We start from the raw sequence: 18,780 nt of genomic DNA on the forward strand, positions 1-18,780 counted from the left end.
TTAAAAGCAACGTATACATCTCCTAGAAAACAAAAAGAGATACATTCTGTAAATCAGAAACCATGATACTTTTCTAAAAAGTAAGATGTAGAGAGAATTAGGGTAAAGAAATCACATTCCAAGACAAATGCAGGAGGAAAAGAAACCTGGAAAAACATGGAAGGGGCTCCAAGGGTGTTTTAAAGGCAAAAGCCACTGGATTATAGTATCGAGACAGGTTCCCAAAGACAACCGAGAGGCGGTTCTATAGGATATTTCAATCACTCAGTCGGAGACAACAAGCCTCTTCCCTTGATTAACATTTCCCCTGATCAAAATACCCCCACTTAGTCCAACCAGTAAACTACAGAGGCATCTACCCTGGGCAGGAGGAGTGAGTATGGATGGATGCTCAGACATACGGAGTGTAACTGTCTCAGGTGGCTGGTGATACCCACGGAGACAAGGAGTGCCCACATACAGAAGATTAACTATTGACTTACCCTGCAGCTAATGATCGCTGCTTTCCACCCCAGACAGACTTCACAAAGACTGAATATTCAGAGACAAGGAAACTGGAGCTTCTGCAGCAGCTATAATTTTGATTAAACATCCTTTTTTTTTTTTGGTGGAGGTACTGGGGATTGAACCCAGGACCTCGTGCCTGCTAAGCATGAGCTCTACCACTGAGCTATTACTCCCAACCCTCCTTCAATTTACCACTCTTAATTGGAGGCAACAAACTCAACAAATTAAAAAAATCCATCCATGACTTTAGGGTCAGTTTCTGGAGATTTTAACGTATTCCTTTAAATATGTCTTGGTACCTTATTTCTTTACATGCCTTGTTATTTTTTGTTGGAATGTTGGCATTTGAAAGATCAGCTAACTCAGACTTTGTGGTTTGGTTTTGTACAGGGATGATTTTCTCTACCCAGCCAGGCTAGAGATTCTGGAGCCCTCTCAAGCTCTTTCTGGGTTTATGTCCCCTGAGCTATTTGAAGAGGTTTGCTGGTTTCAACTCTGGCGTTCTCTCCGGTGTCTTGAGATACTATGGCCTCCCACTGATGCCACAGTAAATCACAACATTGGCCTCCCATCTAGTGTTTATCTGTGGTACTGCAGCTGCCACTGCATAGTTTATTGTCTGTTCTGAGACTCTTAATCTGACCACCCACTCTTGTCAGCCCTTGGATTACAGACGAGTCCCTCAGGCAGCCCCCCAAAAGTCAGAATGCTGGACATAAGTTCTTCGCTTCATCTCCCCAGGGAGAAGATAGGAGTTTGTTTTTCTTTTATACCCCCAATTATATCAACCATGCTTGGTTGGAGAAGGCTCTGGAAAGATTGTGGAGAGTGTCACAGATTTTCCTCCTGGGCTTCCGTGTCGTTGGCTTTGCACTGCCTATGACGCAGGAATGCTTTAACTGGTTTCTAGATTTCTCACAGAAACATCTGTTCAGTTTTTTGTTGTTAAATCCATGTTTTCACGGGGGAAAGAAGGTCAAGATCTTCCTAGCCTGTCATCTTGCTGATACCACAGGACCACCAACATTTCTTCATTTTTGGTGTCAACAATGTAATTTTTAAATGTTTAGAACCTGAAATGATTTTATTTCTGTTCTATGATGCAAAGTCTGTATGATTCTACAAGGTTTCAAAACTGACTCTCCTTGAAGAAAATCTTCATAATTTCTATCTCTATTGGATGATATCTTCCTAAGAGTCTTGTTCTTCACTTCACCACTTTAGTAAAACTAATTTTGACTTTCTTCCACCTTTTGTGTTTCATTCTTAGACGACTTCCTTTATCTTATATAAGAATTCTTAATTATCTCTAATAAGTCATATCATTTTACACTTTTTTTCACAAGTCCTCTCAACTTCACTTAAAGTTCTCAGGGAAGGGCGAGGATGGCGGAGTGGAAGGACCCTCGGAGCTCACCCTCTCCCACAAATACACCAAGACTCACATCCACGGACCCACCCAGCCAACCAGAGCACCTGCTTAACTTTGACAGAACATCGCCTTCTTCAAAAAACAAAATACACCACCAATCTGGTAGGAGAAAAGGAAAAAAGAGAGAAGAACAAGGAAAACAGTGCGGGACGGGTCCCGCGAGGGGGGAGCGGCAGAGGAGGACTGGCGCTCCTTCGCTGGGGCTCCCCTCTCCAACGGGGAGGCCAGCAGGACAGAGGGGGAGCCTCTGAGGCTCGGATCTGTAAGGAGCAGCCCTTGACCGACAGAGCTAAGATAAACCGGCACAGAGGATCCCCGCGAAACCAAGCCTGGCAACTGGGGGACAGGACAGGCCGCCCAAGCAGGGCGGAGGACGGGTCAGCTGCCCTGAGTCTGCCCCGGGGGACTGCAGGGGGCTGCGCGCCGTGGCTGGGAGGGGATACGGAGCAGAGCAACCTGGGTCCTCCATAAAATACGAGAAAATAAAAGCAAAGCAACACGGCCGGTGTGCCCTGGGGGGAGGGGCGCCGTAAGCCTTTGTCTCCTCAGACCCCCGGCGCCATTACTGGCGCCACAGCCGCCATCTCCTCCTGGGCGCAGCCCCCGGCGGGGGCGGGGCCGAGACCTGAATCCGCACCTGGGGGCCGCAACCTCCTGGGCGGCACTGAGACTTGTTCACAGCCCGAGGCAGACAGGAATGTTCTGCCCCTGTGCCTCTGAGAACTCGCGCCTCTAAGGCAAACGAACAAACAGCGGAGTTCTAGCACAGAGCAGGGGCGAGGGCTGGAGCGGCCGCTTTCCCCCAACCCGCCTGACAGGGAGCTAGGACCTGATGCGGTGCAGGCAGCCGCACTGTCCGCGGGAGTGACCCGCCCAGATACCCTGCAGGAGCCCGGTGCCTAGACGCAGTGTTGGGAGGGGGCGTGAGCCGCCTGCTTACCTTGCACTAGTGCGGCTACGGACAATGGCTTTCGGAAGAGCTGCGACCCCCGCCTCCCATGCAGAGCATGGCGCTGGAACAGTGTGGAGGGGGGCGTGACCCGCCTGCGCACCACGCAGAGCGCGGCGTGGGGGGGGGGCGTGGCGTGCGTGCGTACCTATGCTGAGGGGGTGCCCGAGCTCAGCTGCCGAGAAGGGGTGTGACCTGCGTGTCTACCGGCACAGGGAGCAGCACAGACCAGGTGCGTGACCCAAGGAGGGCCACTGGAACCAGTGAGTGGTGTTCGAGCAGCAGGGCAAGGGTAGGAGCAGTGACAACCACAGAACAAAAGGGAGGCCACGCCTAATGGCTAGGGGAGACTCTGCAAACCAGAACCCCGGCCACATCCCCAACCAAAGGGATAACAGGCAAAAGGCAGGGAAGACTTGACAACCACCCATACTTAAGAAGGACCTCTTGACAAAATTATTAAGAGCGCACAGTCTCCATGGGAACACACTTCTTTTCTTTTTTCTTTTTCTTTTTAAAATTTTACTTTTTTAAAATTTTTGTTTCTATATTTTAATCTCTTAAAATTTTTTCTTTTAAAATATTGTTATTATTTTTAAAAATTTGCCTCAATTTCATTTTTATTTCTCTTTGTATGTTTTGGTTATCAATTATACTGTTTTCAAATCTTTTTTTCTTCTTTTATTTTCTTTAAATTTCTCTCAATTTGATTTTTTATTTCTCTCTGTTTTGTTCTTCTGTTATTGATTATACTCTGTTTTCAAATCTTTTTTCTTCTTTTAAATTTCTTTTAAGTTTTATTTCTGCATCCACTTTATGTAAAAAAATAGATAAATAAACCCCTTAAGGACCACAGAAGATAACCAATATTCCATAAACCATAGTGCCAGAGAGATAAAAGTAAAATGAAGGAGAGGAACACTCCCAATTAAAAGAACAAGAAAAATCCCCTGAAAGAAAAATCAATGAAATAGACCTTGATAGTCTACTAGATCATAATTTCAAAAAAGAAATGATCGGAGTAATGAAGGAACTAAAAGGGATTGTGTATAGAGACAGAGAATATGTCAAAAAGGAAATTGAAACTATAAAGAGGAGCCAATTAAAACTGAAAAACTCGTTTGCTGAGATGAGAGCTGATCTAAAGGCTGTACAAAGCAGGCTGGATAATGCAGAGGAACGAATAAGTGACTTAGAAGACAGGGCAACAGAAATCACCCAATCAAAACAGCTGAAAGGCAAACAAATAAAAACCAATGAAAACAATATAAGGGACCTATGGGATAATATAAGCATGCCAACCTATGCATAACAGGGGTCCCAGAAAGAGAAGAAAGAGCTAAGTTGATTGAAAAGATATTGGAAGAAATCATGACTGAAAACTTCCCAAACCTAAAGAAGGAATCAGATATCCAAGTACAGGAAGCACAGAGGGGCCCAAACAAGAAGAACCCAAACAGACCCACACCAAGATATATTATAATCAGGATGGCCAGGGTTAAGGATAAAGAAATGATTCTAAAGGCAGCAAGAGAAAAACAAAGAGAGTGAGTTACAAGGGAACCCCCATAAGGCTTTCAGGCAATTTCTCTATACAAACTCTATAGGCCAGAAGGGAATGGCAAGATATATTCAAAGTCCTGAGTGAAAAAAAGATGCGACCTAGGATACTTTATCCAGCAAGGATGTCCTTTGGAATAGAAAAGAGATAAAGAACTTTACAGACAGGCAAAAACTAAAAGAATTTAGCAACACTAAACGTATGCTAAAAGAAATACTGAAAGGTCCTCTCTAAATAGAAAAGAAGCAGGATGCTACAGAAAGGAGAAAGCCATAATTGGAAAGATAATAACTACCATGAATTACAACAAAATAAACATGAAATTGTAAGAGGACATCTAAATCATTAAGGATGGGAGAGGGGAGCAAGAAAATACAGATTGTTTTCTCTTTTTTTCTTTTCTCTTCTTTTCTTTCTTCTTCTTCTTCTTCTTTTTTTTTTTTTTTTTGTTCTCAGTAGGATGGGTTTGAGCTTATATTACTACCTGTTTAAAACAAACAGATATAGTAATGTATTAATATATGTACAAAACAGGGTAACCACAAGCCAAAAACTTACAATAGAGTCACAAAAACTAAAAAGAAACCAAGATAACACAAAGGAAAATTATCAAACCACAAAAAAGAAAGGAACAAAGAGGAAATACAAAGTCAATTGCAAAACTAAGTTCAAAATGGCAATAAACAAACATCTATCAATAATTGCTACAAATGTCAATGGACTAAATGCTCCAATCAAAAGACACAGAGTGGCAGACTGGATAATAAAACAAGAATCTACAATACGCTGCATACAAGAGACCCTCTTTAGTGAGAAGAACACATATAGATTGAGAGTGAGAGGATGGAAAAAGATATTCCATGCAAATGGAAATGACAAGAAAGCAGGAGTAGCAATACTAATTTCAGACAAAATAGACTTTAAAACAAAGGCCATAAAGGAAGATAAAGAAGGACATTTTATGATGATCAAAAGAGAGGGTGTGGAGAAAAGTGAACCCTCCTGCAATTTTGGGAATGCAGTTTGGTTCAGCCATTGTGGAAAACAGTATGGAGATTCCTCAAAAGACTAAAAATAGACTTACCATATGACCCAGCAATTCCACTCCTGGGTGTATATCCAGAAGGAACCCTAATTCAAAAAGATACCTGCACCCCAATATTCATAGCAGCACTATTTACAATAGCCAAGACATGGAAATAACCTAAATGTCCATCAACAGATGACTGGGTAAAGAAGATGTGGTGTATTTATACAATGGAATACTACTCAGCCATAAAAAATGATAACATAATGCCACGTTCAGCAACATGGATGTCACTGCTGGAGAATGTAATTCTAAGTGAAGTAAGCCAGAAAGAGAAAGAAAAATACCATATGACATCACTCATATATGGAATCTTTAAAAAAAAAAAAAGACAAATGAACTTATATATAAAACAGAAACAGACTCACAGACATAGAATACAGACTTGTGGTTGCCAGTGGGGAATGGGGTGGGAAGGGATAAACTGGGGGTTTGATATTTGCAGATACTGACTGGTATATATAAAATAGATAAACAAGTTTATATTGTATAGCACAGGGAAATATATTCAATATCTTGTAGTAGCTCACAGTGAAAAAGAATGTGAAAATAAATATATGTATATTCATGTATGACTGAAGAATTGTGCTGTACACCAGAAACTGGTGCAACATTGTAAACTAACTATAACTCAATCTAAAAAAAAGTTCTCTAAGTAGGAAGAAATTTTGCCTGCTATGGAGGATCTATATTGGGCCCTTTTTCTCTTTTCTTCAAGCATGGCCTCATGTAAAACACACAGTAGATTCTAGTTAGACAAAAGTTTGACGAATACTTTTTGAGCAACTGTGTTGCAAGCATTTTTCTAAGCACTGAGAATTTAGCACTAAACAAAGCAGACCAAAAAAAACCCTGCCCTGATGAAGTTCATATTTAATTGAGGGCAATATACATTAAACAAGTAAAGAATTAAAATGTAATGTGAGGGGAGAAATGGTGTAATTTTAAATAAGTTTGTCCAGGAAAGTCTCACTGTGAAAGTTACACTGAGCAAGAACCTCAAAGATGTGAGGAAGTGAGTGATAGGAGTGTGACTCCGGATAGGAACGTTCCCTGAAGAAAGAAAAAGCAAAAATGGAGAGTCTGAGGCAATATAATAAACATGGATTGCTCAAGGTACAGCAAGAAGTCTACTGTAGCTGTAGGGGAATGAGCAAGGACTAGAGTTACAGAAGATGAGATTTGCAAGGTAAAACGTGGCACCTGTTGGGAGGCCATGCTTAGAGGGGGAGAAGAGATCATTTGGGGCCTTCGAGGACATTGGGAAGACTAGGTATTACTATGATTGGATGGAAAAACAGGGAATGGGGGCATGATCTACTTTTCATCTTGAAAGGATTTTTCCACCTAATGTGTTGAGAAGAGACCATAAGTGGACAAGAGCAGAAGCAGAGATCTATTAGGAGGCTAATGCAATGATCCACTCTAGACACGATGGTGGCTACCACTGGTAGAGTAGAAGGTGATGAGAAAGGCTTGTGCTAGTCAGCTTGGGCTGCTACAACAGAACACCAGAGACTAAGGGATTTACAAAATTTATTTCTCCCCATTCTGGGGGCTGGAAGTCTGAGATCAAGGTACCAGCATGGTTGGGTTCTGGTGAGAACCCTCTTCCTCATTCTCAGATGGCTGTCTTCTTGCTGTGTCTTCATATGGCCGAGGGAGAAATATTAATCCAATCATGAGGGCTCCATCCTCATGGCCTGATTATAGGTTTGCTTTACACCATTCACTTTTACCAAGGACCTGCATTGGTACCTGTTTTCTGCTGACTGAAAGAAATCCAAAGAGAGTTTTTGCTTTTACAAGAAAGGGCAAAAAAGTAAAAATAGCATTTAGCATTTGTTTTGCAGCGAGCCGTTAGAGGGGCAATGGGCACTTCCGGCAATGACAGAGACACCGCCAAGCTCTGTCCCTGGGAACTACACTCAGCATCTCAGTGTCAGGCTGCCATAGACTTGAACTGTGTCTGTGAGCATCTGTGCCTTTGTCTCAATTTATTTTGTGCATTTGTTAGCAAGATATGTCGTAAGGTAATTGCATTTTGGCTTATGAAAATTTCAGAGGGATGCTCTGCTTTCGGATAATGAGGGAAATCTATACCACTGAAAGGACCCATCTCCAAATGTCGTCACTTTGGGGATTAGAATTTCAACATATGAATCTGGTGGAGATACAAACATGCAGGTCATAACAGGATAATATTTTAATACTAGATATAAAAGGAATTTACTTATGGATATAAATGTAGACTGTAAGAAAGATGAATCAATAAATTTTGTCAAAATCAAATTGAATATAAAACATCTATAACCACTGGAGTTAAAAGTCTTTTTTTTTTTTTTGAACACTGACTATATTGCTTTGTTGTGTTCACTTTAATTTATTTTTCTCCAATATTAGTGAGGTTTGTTTTTTTTTTTTTTTGGAGCAGAGAAAGGTTTATTGCATAGCCCAGCAAGGAGCATAGGTGGCTCATGCTGTGCCCCCTACCCCCCAAAACCCCAAACTCCCTGAAGGGTTTCAGCAAAGCATTTTTTTTTAACATTTTTTATTGATTTATAATCATTTTACAATGTTGTGTCAAATTCCAGTGTTCAGCACAATTTTTCATTTATTCATGGACATATACACACTCATTGTCACATTTTTTTCTCTGTGAGTTATCATAACATTTTGTGTATATTTCCCTGTGCTATACAGTGTAGTCTATTCTACAATTTTGAAATCCCAGTCTATCCCTTCCCACCCTCCACCCCCCTGGTAACCACAAGTCTGTATTCTCTGTCTGTGAGTCTATTTCTGTCCTTTATTTACGCTTTGTTTTTGTTTGTTTGTTTGTTTTTGTTTTTGTTTTTTAGATTCCACATATGAGCGATCTCATATGGTATTTTTCTTTCTCTTTCTGGCTTACTTCACTTAGAATGACATTCTCCAGGAGCATCCATGTTGCTGCAAATGGCATTATGTTGTCGGTTTTTATGGCTGAGTAGTATTCCATTGTATAAATATACCACCTCTTCTTTATCCAGTCACCTGTTGATGGACATTTAGGCTGTTTCCATGTTTTGGCTATTGTAAATAGTGCCGCTATGAACACTGGGGTGCAGGTGTCATCCTGAAGTAGATTTCCTTCTGGATACAAGCCCAGGAGTGGGATTCCTGGGTCATATGGTAAGTCTATTCCTAGTCTTTTGAGGAATCTCCACACTGTTTTCCACAGTGGCTGCACCAAACTGCATTCCCACCAGCAGTGTAGGAGGGTTCCCCTTTCTCCACAGCCTCTCCAGCATTTGTCATTTGTGGATTTTTGAATGACGGCCATTCTGACTGGTGTGAGGTGATACCTCATTGTAGTTTTGATTTGCATTTCTCTGATAATTAGTGATATTGAGCATTTTTTCATGTGCTTTTTGATCATTTGTATGTCTTCCTTGGAGAATTGCTTGTTTAGGTCTTCTGCCCATTTTTGGATTGGGTTGTTTATTTTTTTCTTATTGAGTCGTATGAGCTGCTTATATATTCTGGAGATCAAGCCTTTGTCAGTTTCACTTGCAAAAATTTTCTCCCATTCCGTAGGTTTTCTTCTTGTTTTACTTCTGGTTTCCTTTGCTGTGCAGAAGCTTGTAAGTTTCATTAGGTCCCATTTGTTTATTCTTGCTTTTATTTCTTCTAGGAGAAAATTTTTGAGATGTATGTCAGATAATGTTTTGCCTATGTTTTCCTCTAGGAGGTTTATTGTATCTTGTCTTATGTTTAAGTCTTTAATCCATTTTGAGTTGATTTTTGTATATGGTGTAAGGGAGTGTTCTAGCTTCATTGTTTTACATGCTGCTGTCCAGTTTTCCCAACACCATTTGCTGAAGAGACTGTCTTTATTCCAATGTATATTCTTGCCTCCTTTGTCAAAGATGAGTTGACCAAAAGTTTGTGGGTTCATTTCTGGGCTCTCTATTCTGTTCCATTGGTCTATATGTCTGTTTTGGTACCAATACCATGCTATCTTGATGACTGTAGCTCTATAGTATTGTCTGAAGTCTGGGAGAGTTATTCCTCCAGCCTCTTTCTTTCTCTTCAGTAATGCTTTGGCAATTCTAGGTCTTTGATGGTTCCATATGAATTTTATTATGATTTTTTCTAGTTCTGCGAAATATGTCCTAGGTAATTGGATAGGGATTGCATTAAATCTGTAGATCGCCTTGGGCAGTGTGACCATTTTAACAATATTGATTCTTCCAATCCAAGAGCATGGTATATCTTTCCATTTTTTAAAGTCTTCTTTAATTTCCTTCATCAATGGTTTATAGTTTTCTGTGTATAATTCTTTCACCTCCTTGGTTAGATTTATTCCCAGATATTTTATTACTTTGGGTGCTATTTTAAAGGGGATTGTTTCTTTACTTTCTTTTTCTAGTGAGGTTTTATAAATGAAAAAATTTCCATTTTTCAGCTGACTTCTTGGAAGTGCTTCCTTTGAGAATGTCTAGCCACTCCTATCACAGTTCACCTCTGCTATTTACTTGGTGATAAATAATAGCTTGTCATCATGGCCACCTCAGATCATTAACTAGCTTCTTAGAAATCAGCTAACAACTTTGTCCTGCTTTAATAATGTGATGCCGTAACCAAGTTAAAAAATGATACTTTATCGGTATAGTGATGTCACTGTTAAGAGGACTAAGAAGTACCAATTGGAATAGAGAAAAGGTAGGTATGCTTTTTATGATAAAAAATAATATTAAGTAAAGAAGAAAAGCTATTTTAATTCTGGGCACATATCAACATTATGTAGTCCTTTGAGTAATCATTTACCCCGTTCCTTCTGTTTTTTCTTAGATGTTCTTGGGAGCCCTGTGCCTCAGCTTTATTTCTAAGGCACTAAATGCGGTCCTTATGAAAAGCTCCATCACTCAAATAGAAAGGAGGTTTGACATATCATCTTCTACTGTTGGCTTAATTGATGGAAGCTTTGAAATTGGTAAGTTTTATTTCTACTTTTATTATTACTTAGTAACCAGATTTGCAGAGGTAAAAACTCTTCATACACGCTCTACACAACTGATTCTTAACCAAGGGTGAATTTGCCCCCCAGGGGCAATTTGGCAATATATGGAGACATTTTTGGTTATCATAACTGAGGGTCAGAGGTTCTGCTGGCTTCTAGTGGTAGGAGTCAGGGATATCTTAAAACATCCCACAATGCACAGGACAGCCTCCAAAACAAAGAATTATCTAGCCCAGAATGTCAAAAGTATAAGGCTGAAAAACAGACTCATTTCCTGCAAACTGATACTTTACAGGGCTTAATCTTCCCTCTCTTTAGATGCCGTGAAAAGAAAAAGGTGCAAAGAAAAAGGTTGGAGAGAGGTTTATGATTCTGATGATTTGAGAAGGGAGAAACCATTTTGAAGCAATCTTTGTTAGATTCTACTGTTAAACTGGATACAAAATTTAGAGTTAAAAGTTTTTTTTTTCTTACAACATTAATTATATTGCTTTGTTGCCATCAATTTAGTTTAGATTGCTCCAATAATAGTGAGGTTTTATATAATTATTGAACATTCTTTTCTCTTACTTTATGAACTGGTAGCTAATTACTTCTGCTCATTTTAGAATTCCCCCACATTTTAACAATTTGAAAGGACTCAAAAATTATGTCTATTGTATAAATCATGCATTTTTTTTTACAAGTTTGCTCTTTATTTCTTAACTTTATTTGAAATATACTTGGCTATTGATTATTTACAAAATAATTATATGAAGGAGGACTTATCTATCTTTTTGTTATGAATTCTAGCTTTTTGTGATTCACAGGCTATTGTACCAAGCATATCCTTTATGATTCCACCTCCCAGGTTTAATAGAACCATCTAGAACTTTAGTTTTAGATTGTTGTAAGCTTTAAACTCTAATTCACTGTATATCTCTTTTTTATTGAGGAGTTGACTCTTATTATGTTTGTTAAACTTTCTATTTCACAGCAATTATTTGACACGGTTGTAAGTTTTACTAATTTCTTTCTCACCACTACTTCTTGAACCTTATTATTTCAAGTCTCATCTTTAGTTTTCCTGGAGTATGTCTTCAATTAGTTAGTTTTTTCCAGAAATAATTGAACATACGACATTTTTCTGAGCTCTTGCTTGTTGGCGAATGTATTTACTTTACTACCATAGTCAAGTGATAATTTGACTGAATATGAAATGAACAGTTCAAAATCTTTTTTCTTAGAATGTGTAAAACATCTACTGTGTCATAACATCCCATATTACATGCAAGAAATCATAACTAGTATTATTGTCATGCACAAATAGTTACCCCCTCTTTATGCCCGAATTTCAGAAATTTTACCAGCATGTATCTAGGACTCTCTCTTTTCAATTATTTATGCTGGAGAAATGTAGAAATTTTCTTCTGAAGCCTTAAGCCTTCCTTTAGCTCAGGAAATTATTTTATATATTTAAATTTGTTTCTTCCCCTCTAATTTCTTCTGAAATATATATAAGATAAATATTATATTTTCTGGCCATTTTTTTCTTTAAGTTTTCCTTTTTAAATGTCTGCATTTTTTTCTTTAAATTCCATCCATCTTCTCTGATGCCATCTTCCATCTTATTGTATCAGGTCCCAAATGTACATTTGTCTACAGTATTTTTAATTGACAACAATACTTTATTGTTCTCTTCTTATTTTTAATCTGCCAGTTCTTATTTACAGATGCAACATACCTTTGTACCTCTAGAGATACCAACTGGATTTTTTTCAGTTTCTTCTCTTTCTAGTTTCCTTATTTAACTGTTTCTTCATGGTAAGTTGCTTTATCTGCCGGTTCAGTTTGGTGCTTCTATTTCATGTTACTTTTCTCCATCAAATGTTCCGTAATTCTTGGCTGTTGTCTGTTCATTATTATACCTGTAGCTCCAGATGGATTAGAATTGGTCTTGACTCCTTTCACTTAGAATGCTTGTCTTCTTCTTTTTAATGGAAATAACTTATAAACATTAAATTTCAAGTGACCTACCCCCAGGAAACTTTCCTGAAACCACTAATTAATTTGCGCTTTCCTTTTCTGTGGTCTAAAAGCACCTTTATCTATCCATTTATTTTTGTCACTGGTCTGCAGTTTCTTCTAGGGCTGATTCCATGCATGGTTTATTCTTTTTAAAAATTTCTGACTTCTAACACCATGGCAGGTACTTATTATGAATTTAAAGAATGCTACGAGTGAATTCAAAATGCATGAATAAATACCTTTCCCTCAGGTCAGGACTTTGTCCATTTTTCTCCATTCCAGTACAACCCACTCAACTTCAAATTCTTCAATAGAATTTTGCTTTGCTAATACTGCCAAGTAATTGAAGAGCTTTCTTTCTTATCTAAAGCCAATCCTACTTATTATTACTACTGTACAACTTTATAGTGAATGGCTTAATATAAGTGAGTTTCATCTTAATTAAATTACCTGATCTTTGACAGAAAGTACCATGTCTTGTGCTCTATTTGTATCCATTCTGGGGCCTTCCATCTACTGGACACAAAACTGGACTCAGGCACTGTTTACTATGAGGAATCACATCCAAATAATGTTGTTCTCTTTCTAGGAAATTTGTTTGTGATTGTCTTTGTGAGTTACTTTGGAGCCAAACTACACAGACCGAAGCTAATTGGAACTGGTTGCTTTATTATGGGACTTGGAAGTATTTTGATCGCTTTACCACATTTCTTCATGGGATAGTAAGTGGCTCTGTGCCATTAATTCTCATTTACTTGCAAATTAATGATAGAATTTTATTTTTTTCTTTTACATAATGAATCCCCTTTAGAGAAGAATATGCACTAAGTATGTATAGAAATTGAGTATATTTCTATGTATAATTGCTTTACCTAATGGGATGCTCACTGATATTGAAATATGAATAGCAATAAATAAGGTGTAGTTTCATAGGCTATAAATAAGCATTTTGAGACTTTTTAGTTATAATATGTATTCTGTGTCTTTGCCTACAAGACTTTGATGATATTCAGTAAGACTTCACCACTCAGCCCACTGTAATATGATTTTTCCCAGTGCTGTTTCCATTGAGACTTCTTCTTAAGTCACTGTGTAGTTATAATTAGAATCAGATCCTAATGGCAGAAAACCAAAAATAGTGATGGCTTAAGTAAGATAGAAGCTTGTTTTTTTACATAAAGAGTTAATGTAGCCAGCCCAGGAATGGTGTGGTCCTTTTTATCATATTGCTCTGCCTTGCATGGCTTTGACTTCATGGTCCGAATGGTGGCAATGTTGTTCCTTGCCATAGGATAGAAGAAGGGGAGGAAAAAAAGAAGAGAAAACAGAATGCACACAGGCTGAGGCATATTTTCAGAAACATAACACTTCTACCAACTTCACATTAGCTGGAAATTTGTTACACCTCACATCCAGATATAAAGACATTGGGGAAAATAGACTTTATTTTAGGTATCCACTTCCCAGCTAAAAATCCCACCTTCTGTTACTATGGAAGGAGAGAAGAATGGATATTGAGGGCCAGTGAGCAGTTTCTGCTGAAGATACCAATTACTTACTCATTGCCAACACCAACAGCCATGCCTTTTGGTTACCATGTTAATTATTATATTTGACCCTCATCTTCTTCCTAGTACTGATCCTTCCTATTTTCATTGTATTATTCTCTCCATGTATTTCCTCCTTTTGGCTTCTTCATCATGCCCATCCATTTCTTCTGTGGCTGACGCACCAATAAGGTCAGTATTGCCTAGACTCCCTCCTCAATCTTCTCCACTTTTCATTCTGCATGATTTGTATGGAGTACATGCATTAAATGCAGCTATCACTATACACAGTGAATTTTTCTTATACTGAAGATCTGTGTAATCAACCACCTCATGGGTAGCTCCTCAGCATTCTTTTATTGAAGTATAATTGACTTAAAATATTATATTAGCATCAAGTGTACAGCATAGTGATTCTTTATTTTTATGTGTCTTATTTGTTTTATACCTAATAGTCTGTACCCTTTAATGCCTTTCCCTTATCTCTCCCCTTCCCCCACCGCTCTTCCACTGGTAACCGCCACAAGTCTTCTGTCTGTGAGTCTGTTTCGATTTTGTTATATTCGTTTTTCTTCTTTTTTTTTTTTTTTCAGATTTCACATATAAGTGAAAACATACAATATTTGTCTTTCTCTGCCTGACTTACTAAGCATAATACCTCTGAGTCTATCCGTGCATTTTTGGATATCAGCATTTATCTCTATTCTAGCTCCATCTCTGTTGTTCCTATTAAGTCCTTCATAAAATTGAAATGGATTAGAATTTTTTAAACCAAGTTTTGAAGAGCCAGGCATATGACAGTGTATGTGTGTGGGTGTGTGTGTATCCATGAAAGAAAATCAGACAAGTTATTGATGAAAAATGCAGATGAATCAGGATAATTATAGATTGATTTTGAAAACACTGCTCTAAAGTTTATTAAACATTGTAAAATTTGTCAGAAAGTTTAGATTGTGACCATCTTTGAAGATAATTCAAAGGGAATGGATAAATACAGTTACCTGTTGTTTTTTTTTTAAAGCATTAAACCAAGGTATTTCATACCTTGATTGGAATATAAGCACTCCTAGGATGAGAGCAACACGATAAGCCACCTTGCCTGGGGACTATTGCATGATATTTCTTACAACACTCCTATTTCACTTTTACCCATCACATCTCCTAAAATACAGGCTTGAAAACTGTTAGAGAGGATCCTGATAATTTGAAGAAGAGAATGGTGCAAACAAAGGGGAAAATTCCGCTGTATTTTTGGGAAAGGTGAAAATATTCAGTAGATAAACAAAATTTTAAATATAGTAATTTTCTTACAGTTACAGATATTCTAAAGACATCTCTACTAATCCATCAGAGAATTCAACATCAAACTTATCAATCTGCTCGATTAATCAAAATTTGTTACTCAATAGAACATCACCAGAGATAGTTGGCAAAGGTAAGAACTGAACTGATACTAATGAATAATAATGTCACTAATAAACATTCTAAAATTTAACAATTGAATTACATGTGTAAAAAATGATTGTGATACCTAGTAGCAAAATTGATTTAAAAAAGGAAAAATGTTAATATATATTATATATAAATAAATATAAATAAAAGAATATAAATAGGAAAAGTATTAACATATCATATATAAAGAGCTTTTAGAAGTAATAAGAAATGAGGACTATTTTGATAGGAAATTGGCAAAGGATATATGCAATAAAAATAAAGAGGAAGTGACATAAATATGTTAAAAATGTAACTTTATGAAAAATGCAAATTATTACACCAATTAAAGATTTTTTACCTATTATAGTGCAAATTGTACATTTAAATAAATTATAACACTAATTTTTCTATCTATAAGATAAGAAAAGATTCAAAATAAAAAGAAATGAGGTAGAGAAAAAAGACTTTTATGTATTATGGGGAATGTATAAATTTCTCTTTTTGGAGGTTAATTTTCACTATGGTAAAGAACAAAAATATGCGTATCTGCTTAAATCAGCAATTCTACTTTCATTGTTTTATCTGAAGTAAATAGTCAGGAATGTGCAAAAGGATTTATTTCCGGTTATAGCCGTAGCATCCGTGGCATAGAATGAAAATTAGAAACTTTTTGTCAGTACAAAGAAAGAGATTGATTAAATAAATGATGAGACTTGCATTCAGCACACTATTGTGCAGTCATTAAAATCCTGATATAAGTAAGTAAAGAATATTATGCATATTTTTATATTCACAAAAATGTGAAAGATATATACAAGTATTAGAAGTGGCTCTCTGTGTGTGGTGGGATTACAGATAATTTTTACTTGTTTTCTTTGTGCTTTTTGGTAATGTCAGATTTTGTAATGTGACTATAAATCATTCTTATAATTAGAAAAAAGCAAAAAAAATTCTTAAATGGAACAATTAAAGGGTTAAATTAGTTGAATTTTAAACAGGAATGTTAAAATCAATGTTTTAAATAAAACACTCTCTTGTCTACATAGGTTGGGAAAAGGAATCTGGGTCATATATGTGGATATATGTCCTAATGGGTAATATGCTTCGTGGAATTGGGGAAACTCCCATAACACCTTTGGGGATTTCTTACATCGATGATTTTGCTCCAGAAGGACATTCTTCTTTTTATTTAGGTAATGCACAGAAAATATTAGATTTTATGGTTACTCTCCCTGAGTTTACCTTTAAATAATATTGTTCCCAAACTTGTTCTTTTACTTATTAAAAAAATTATTTGGAGAAAGGTCTGTGTAAGTTTACTTTAAAAAACATATTGATAGGTAAACAACACAGGGAACTATATTCAATAGCTTGTAACAACCTATAATGAAAAGGAATATGAAGAAGAATATATATATGTATCACTGAATCACTATGCTATACACCAGAAACTAACACAACATTGTAAATCAACTATACTTCAATTAAAAAAACATTGAATAAGAACCTTGTATTCTTGGCATCTAATAAGAATGTTTTATAATATTTTTAGGAAATTTGCATGCAATAGCAATGATTGGCCCAATCATTGGCTTTACAGTGGGATCTATTTTTTCTAAAATGTATGTGGATATTGGATACGTAGATCTGAGTAAGTACAATCAGAACAAGGTAACATGATAATACTTTCCAAATACATGACAATTAATTGAATTCACTCTTTCAGTAGTCCTTTGCTGACTATTTGTGAAAACTTACAAATAGGAAATAAATCTGCTCATAGCCAGAATAAAAATAAAATTCAGCTCCTATTCTACATCAAGCTTTGACAACAAAGTGCAAAATAAGAAAACTGAACAAACTTGCTGAAGATGACTTCATCCAAAGTAACTGCAAACTAACTGCAGTTCCCTCAATGTTCTCTCGAATGTCACTTCCTTGCATTTCCCCTTAGAAAACCTTCTTTGCCTTCTCTATTTGCATACCTCTTCAAGTCTCTTCCAAAATGTATCTCCTCTTCAGAGAAGCCTACTTCACCACCCTCCACTGGCCCCAAGTTAAGTGCATGTAGTAATCACCAAGTGCATACTTTTATTGTGGTGCTTATCACAACGAGCCATAAATATTTGTGCACTGACCTGCCACGTCTTTTAGAACGTAACAGTATAGTATCTGTCTTAATGTATCATAAATAATTAGTGTTTGTGAATAAAGAAATCTGAATCTCTATTTCACCCAAACTTACACAGAGTAGACATCATACTAAGCCAACAAATAACCAGAAACTAGTAAGTATTTTATAATATAAAGCTGAGACATGTACCTGATACAATGTTTTACGTCCTCTATTTTGGACGTGTGAATTAGAGTGAATTCATGTGCCATATGTTTCTATTCATTCACTTACAGGTTCATCGTTGTTTTTTTTATCACTAAGAACCCAGAAATAAATTATTAAAATCTTTAGAATGAGTTTTGTAATCTCTTTTCTATAGTCAGCAATCACTACTCAGCATTTTAGATCCATGGTGATTCCATTTCTACTGCTAAATGTCTAAACCTTATTACATCCTCTCTTATTCAGTTGTGGTTATCATGTAAAAAAATACGAAGTATACTTTGGCAATACTCCAATGCCTAGAGGACCAACAAGATCACATAAATGAGTAAAGAGTGTCCCAGGTGGTGGTTAAACTGGGAAAAATTAGTGGTGGTGAGTTACCCTCTGCACACCCCTGAAGGTGCATGTACTGCTCAGCCTTAACCTAGTCTTTTCATGCAAAAATTTAGATCCAGCAATGACAAAATCTTCTGACTGGTTTTCAAAAAAATCCAGAAATCCAGATTTTCATGTAGAATTTCCCAATTTTTAAGATAGTGTATGAGCCAAGGAAAACACTTTGGCAGACCATGTCTAGCCAGGTTATGACCTCTAGTTCCTACATGTAGACCAGTGATAGAACATGAAAAAAAAAATGTAACCAAAGAGGCATTTCTGAAGATGATGAATAAACCATTAGCAAGTAGATGGAGCCACTGATTTTACCAATGATTTCGGAAGTCTGTCTGAGTTGCCAATTATGGAAAAATACAACCATGTAAATCAGTTTTAAACTCAGATCTGTGCATACTTGAAAACCACTTCAATAAACAAGATGAACAATTTATTTCTATATAGCAAGCCAATGTTTTCTCGTGTTAATGAGTTTTCCTATAGATCACAGAGTAACAGCACCATTACTGTGCTTCAA

General features: G+C 37.1%; 1 protein-coding gene and 1 long non-coding RNA gene across 2 annotated transcripts in view; one reads left to right on the forward strand and one right to left on the reverse strand.

Annotated features, from left to right (window-relative positions):
• The window catches only part of LOC105096492 (uncharacterized), a 68,386-nt gene extending 65,453 nt beyond the window's left edge, over positions 1 to 2,933 (reverse strand). The window contains exon 1 of the long non-coding RNA XR_004134034.2: positions 2,880 to 2,933. This is a non-coding gene — a long non-coding RNA (uncharacterized LOC105096492). The remainder of the gene's footprint in view (positions 1 to 2,879) is intronic.
• Positions 1 to 18,780, forward strand: part of LOC105096489 (solute carrier organic anion transporter family member 1B1) — a 59,264-nt gene that overhangs the window by 19,325 nt on the left and 21,159 nt on the right. The window contains exons 3-7 of the mRNA XM_010988834.3: positions 10,373 to 10,514; positions 13,138 to 13,270; positions 15,409 to 15,530; positions 16,576 to 16,722; positions 17,082 to 17,180. Coding sequence (XP_010987136.1) covers positions 10,373 to 10,514; positions 13,138 to 13,270; positions 15,409 to 15,530; positions 16,576 to 16,722; positions 17,082 to 17,180 — 643 coding nt within the window. The remainder of the gene's footprint in view (positions 1 to 10,372; positions 10,515 to 13,137; positions 13,271 to 15,408; positions 15,531 to 16,575; positions 16,723 to 17,081; positions 17,181 to 18,780) is intronic.

This window comes from Camelus dromedarius, chromosome 25 (genome assembly GCF_036321535.1).
Source record: "Camelus dromedarius isolate mCamDro1 chromosome 25, mCamDro1.pat, whole genome shotgun sequence".
Lineage (NCBI taxonomy): Eukaryota > Metazoa > Chordata > Mammalia > Artiodactyla > Camelidae > Camelus > Camelus dromedarius.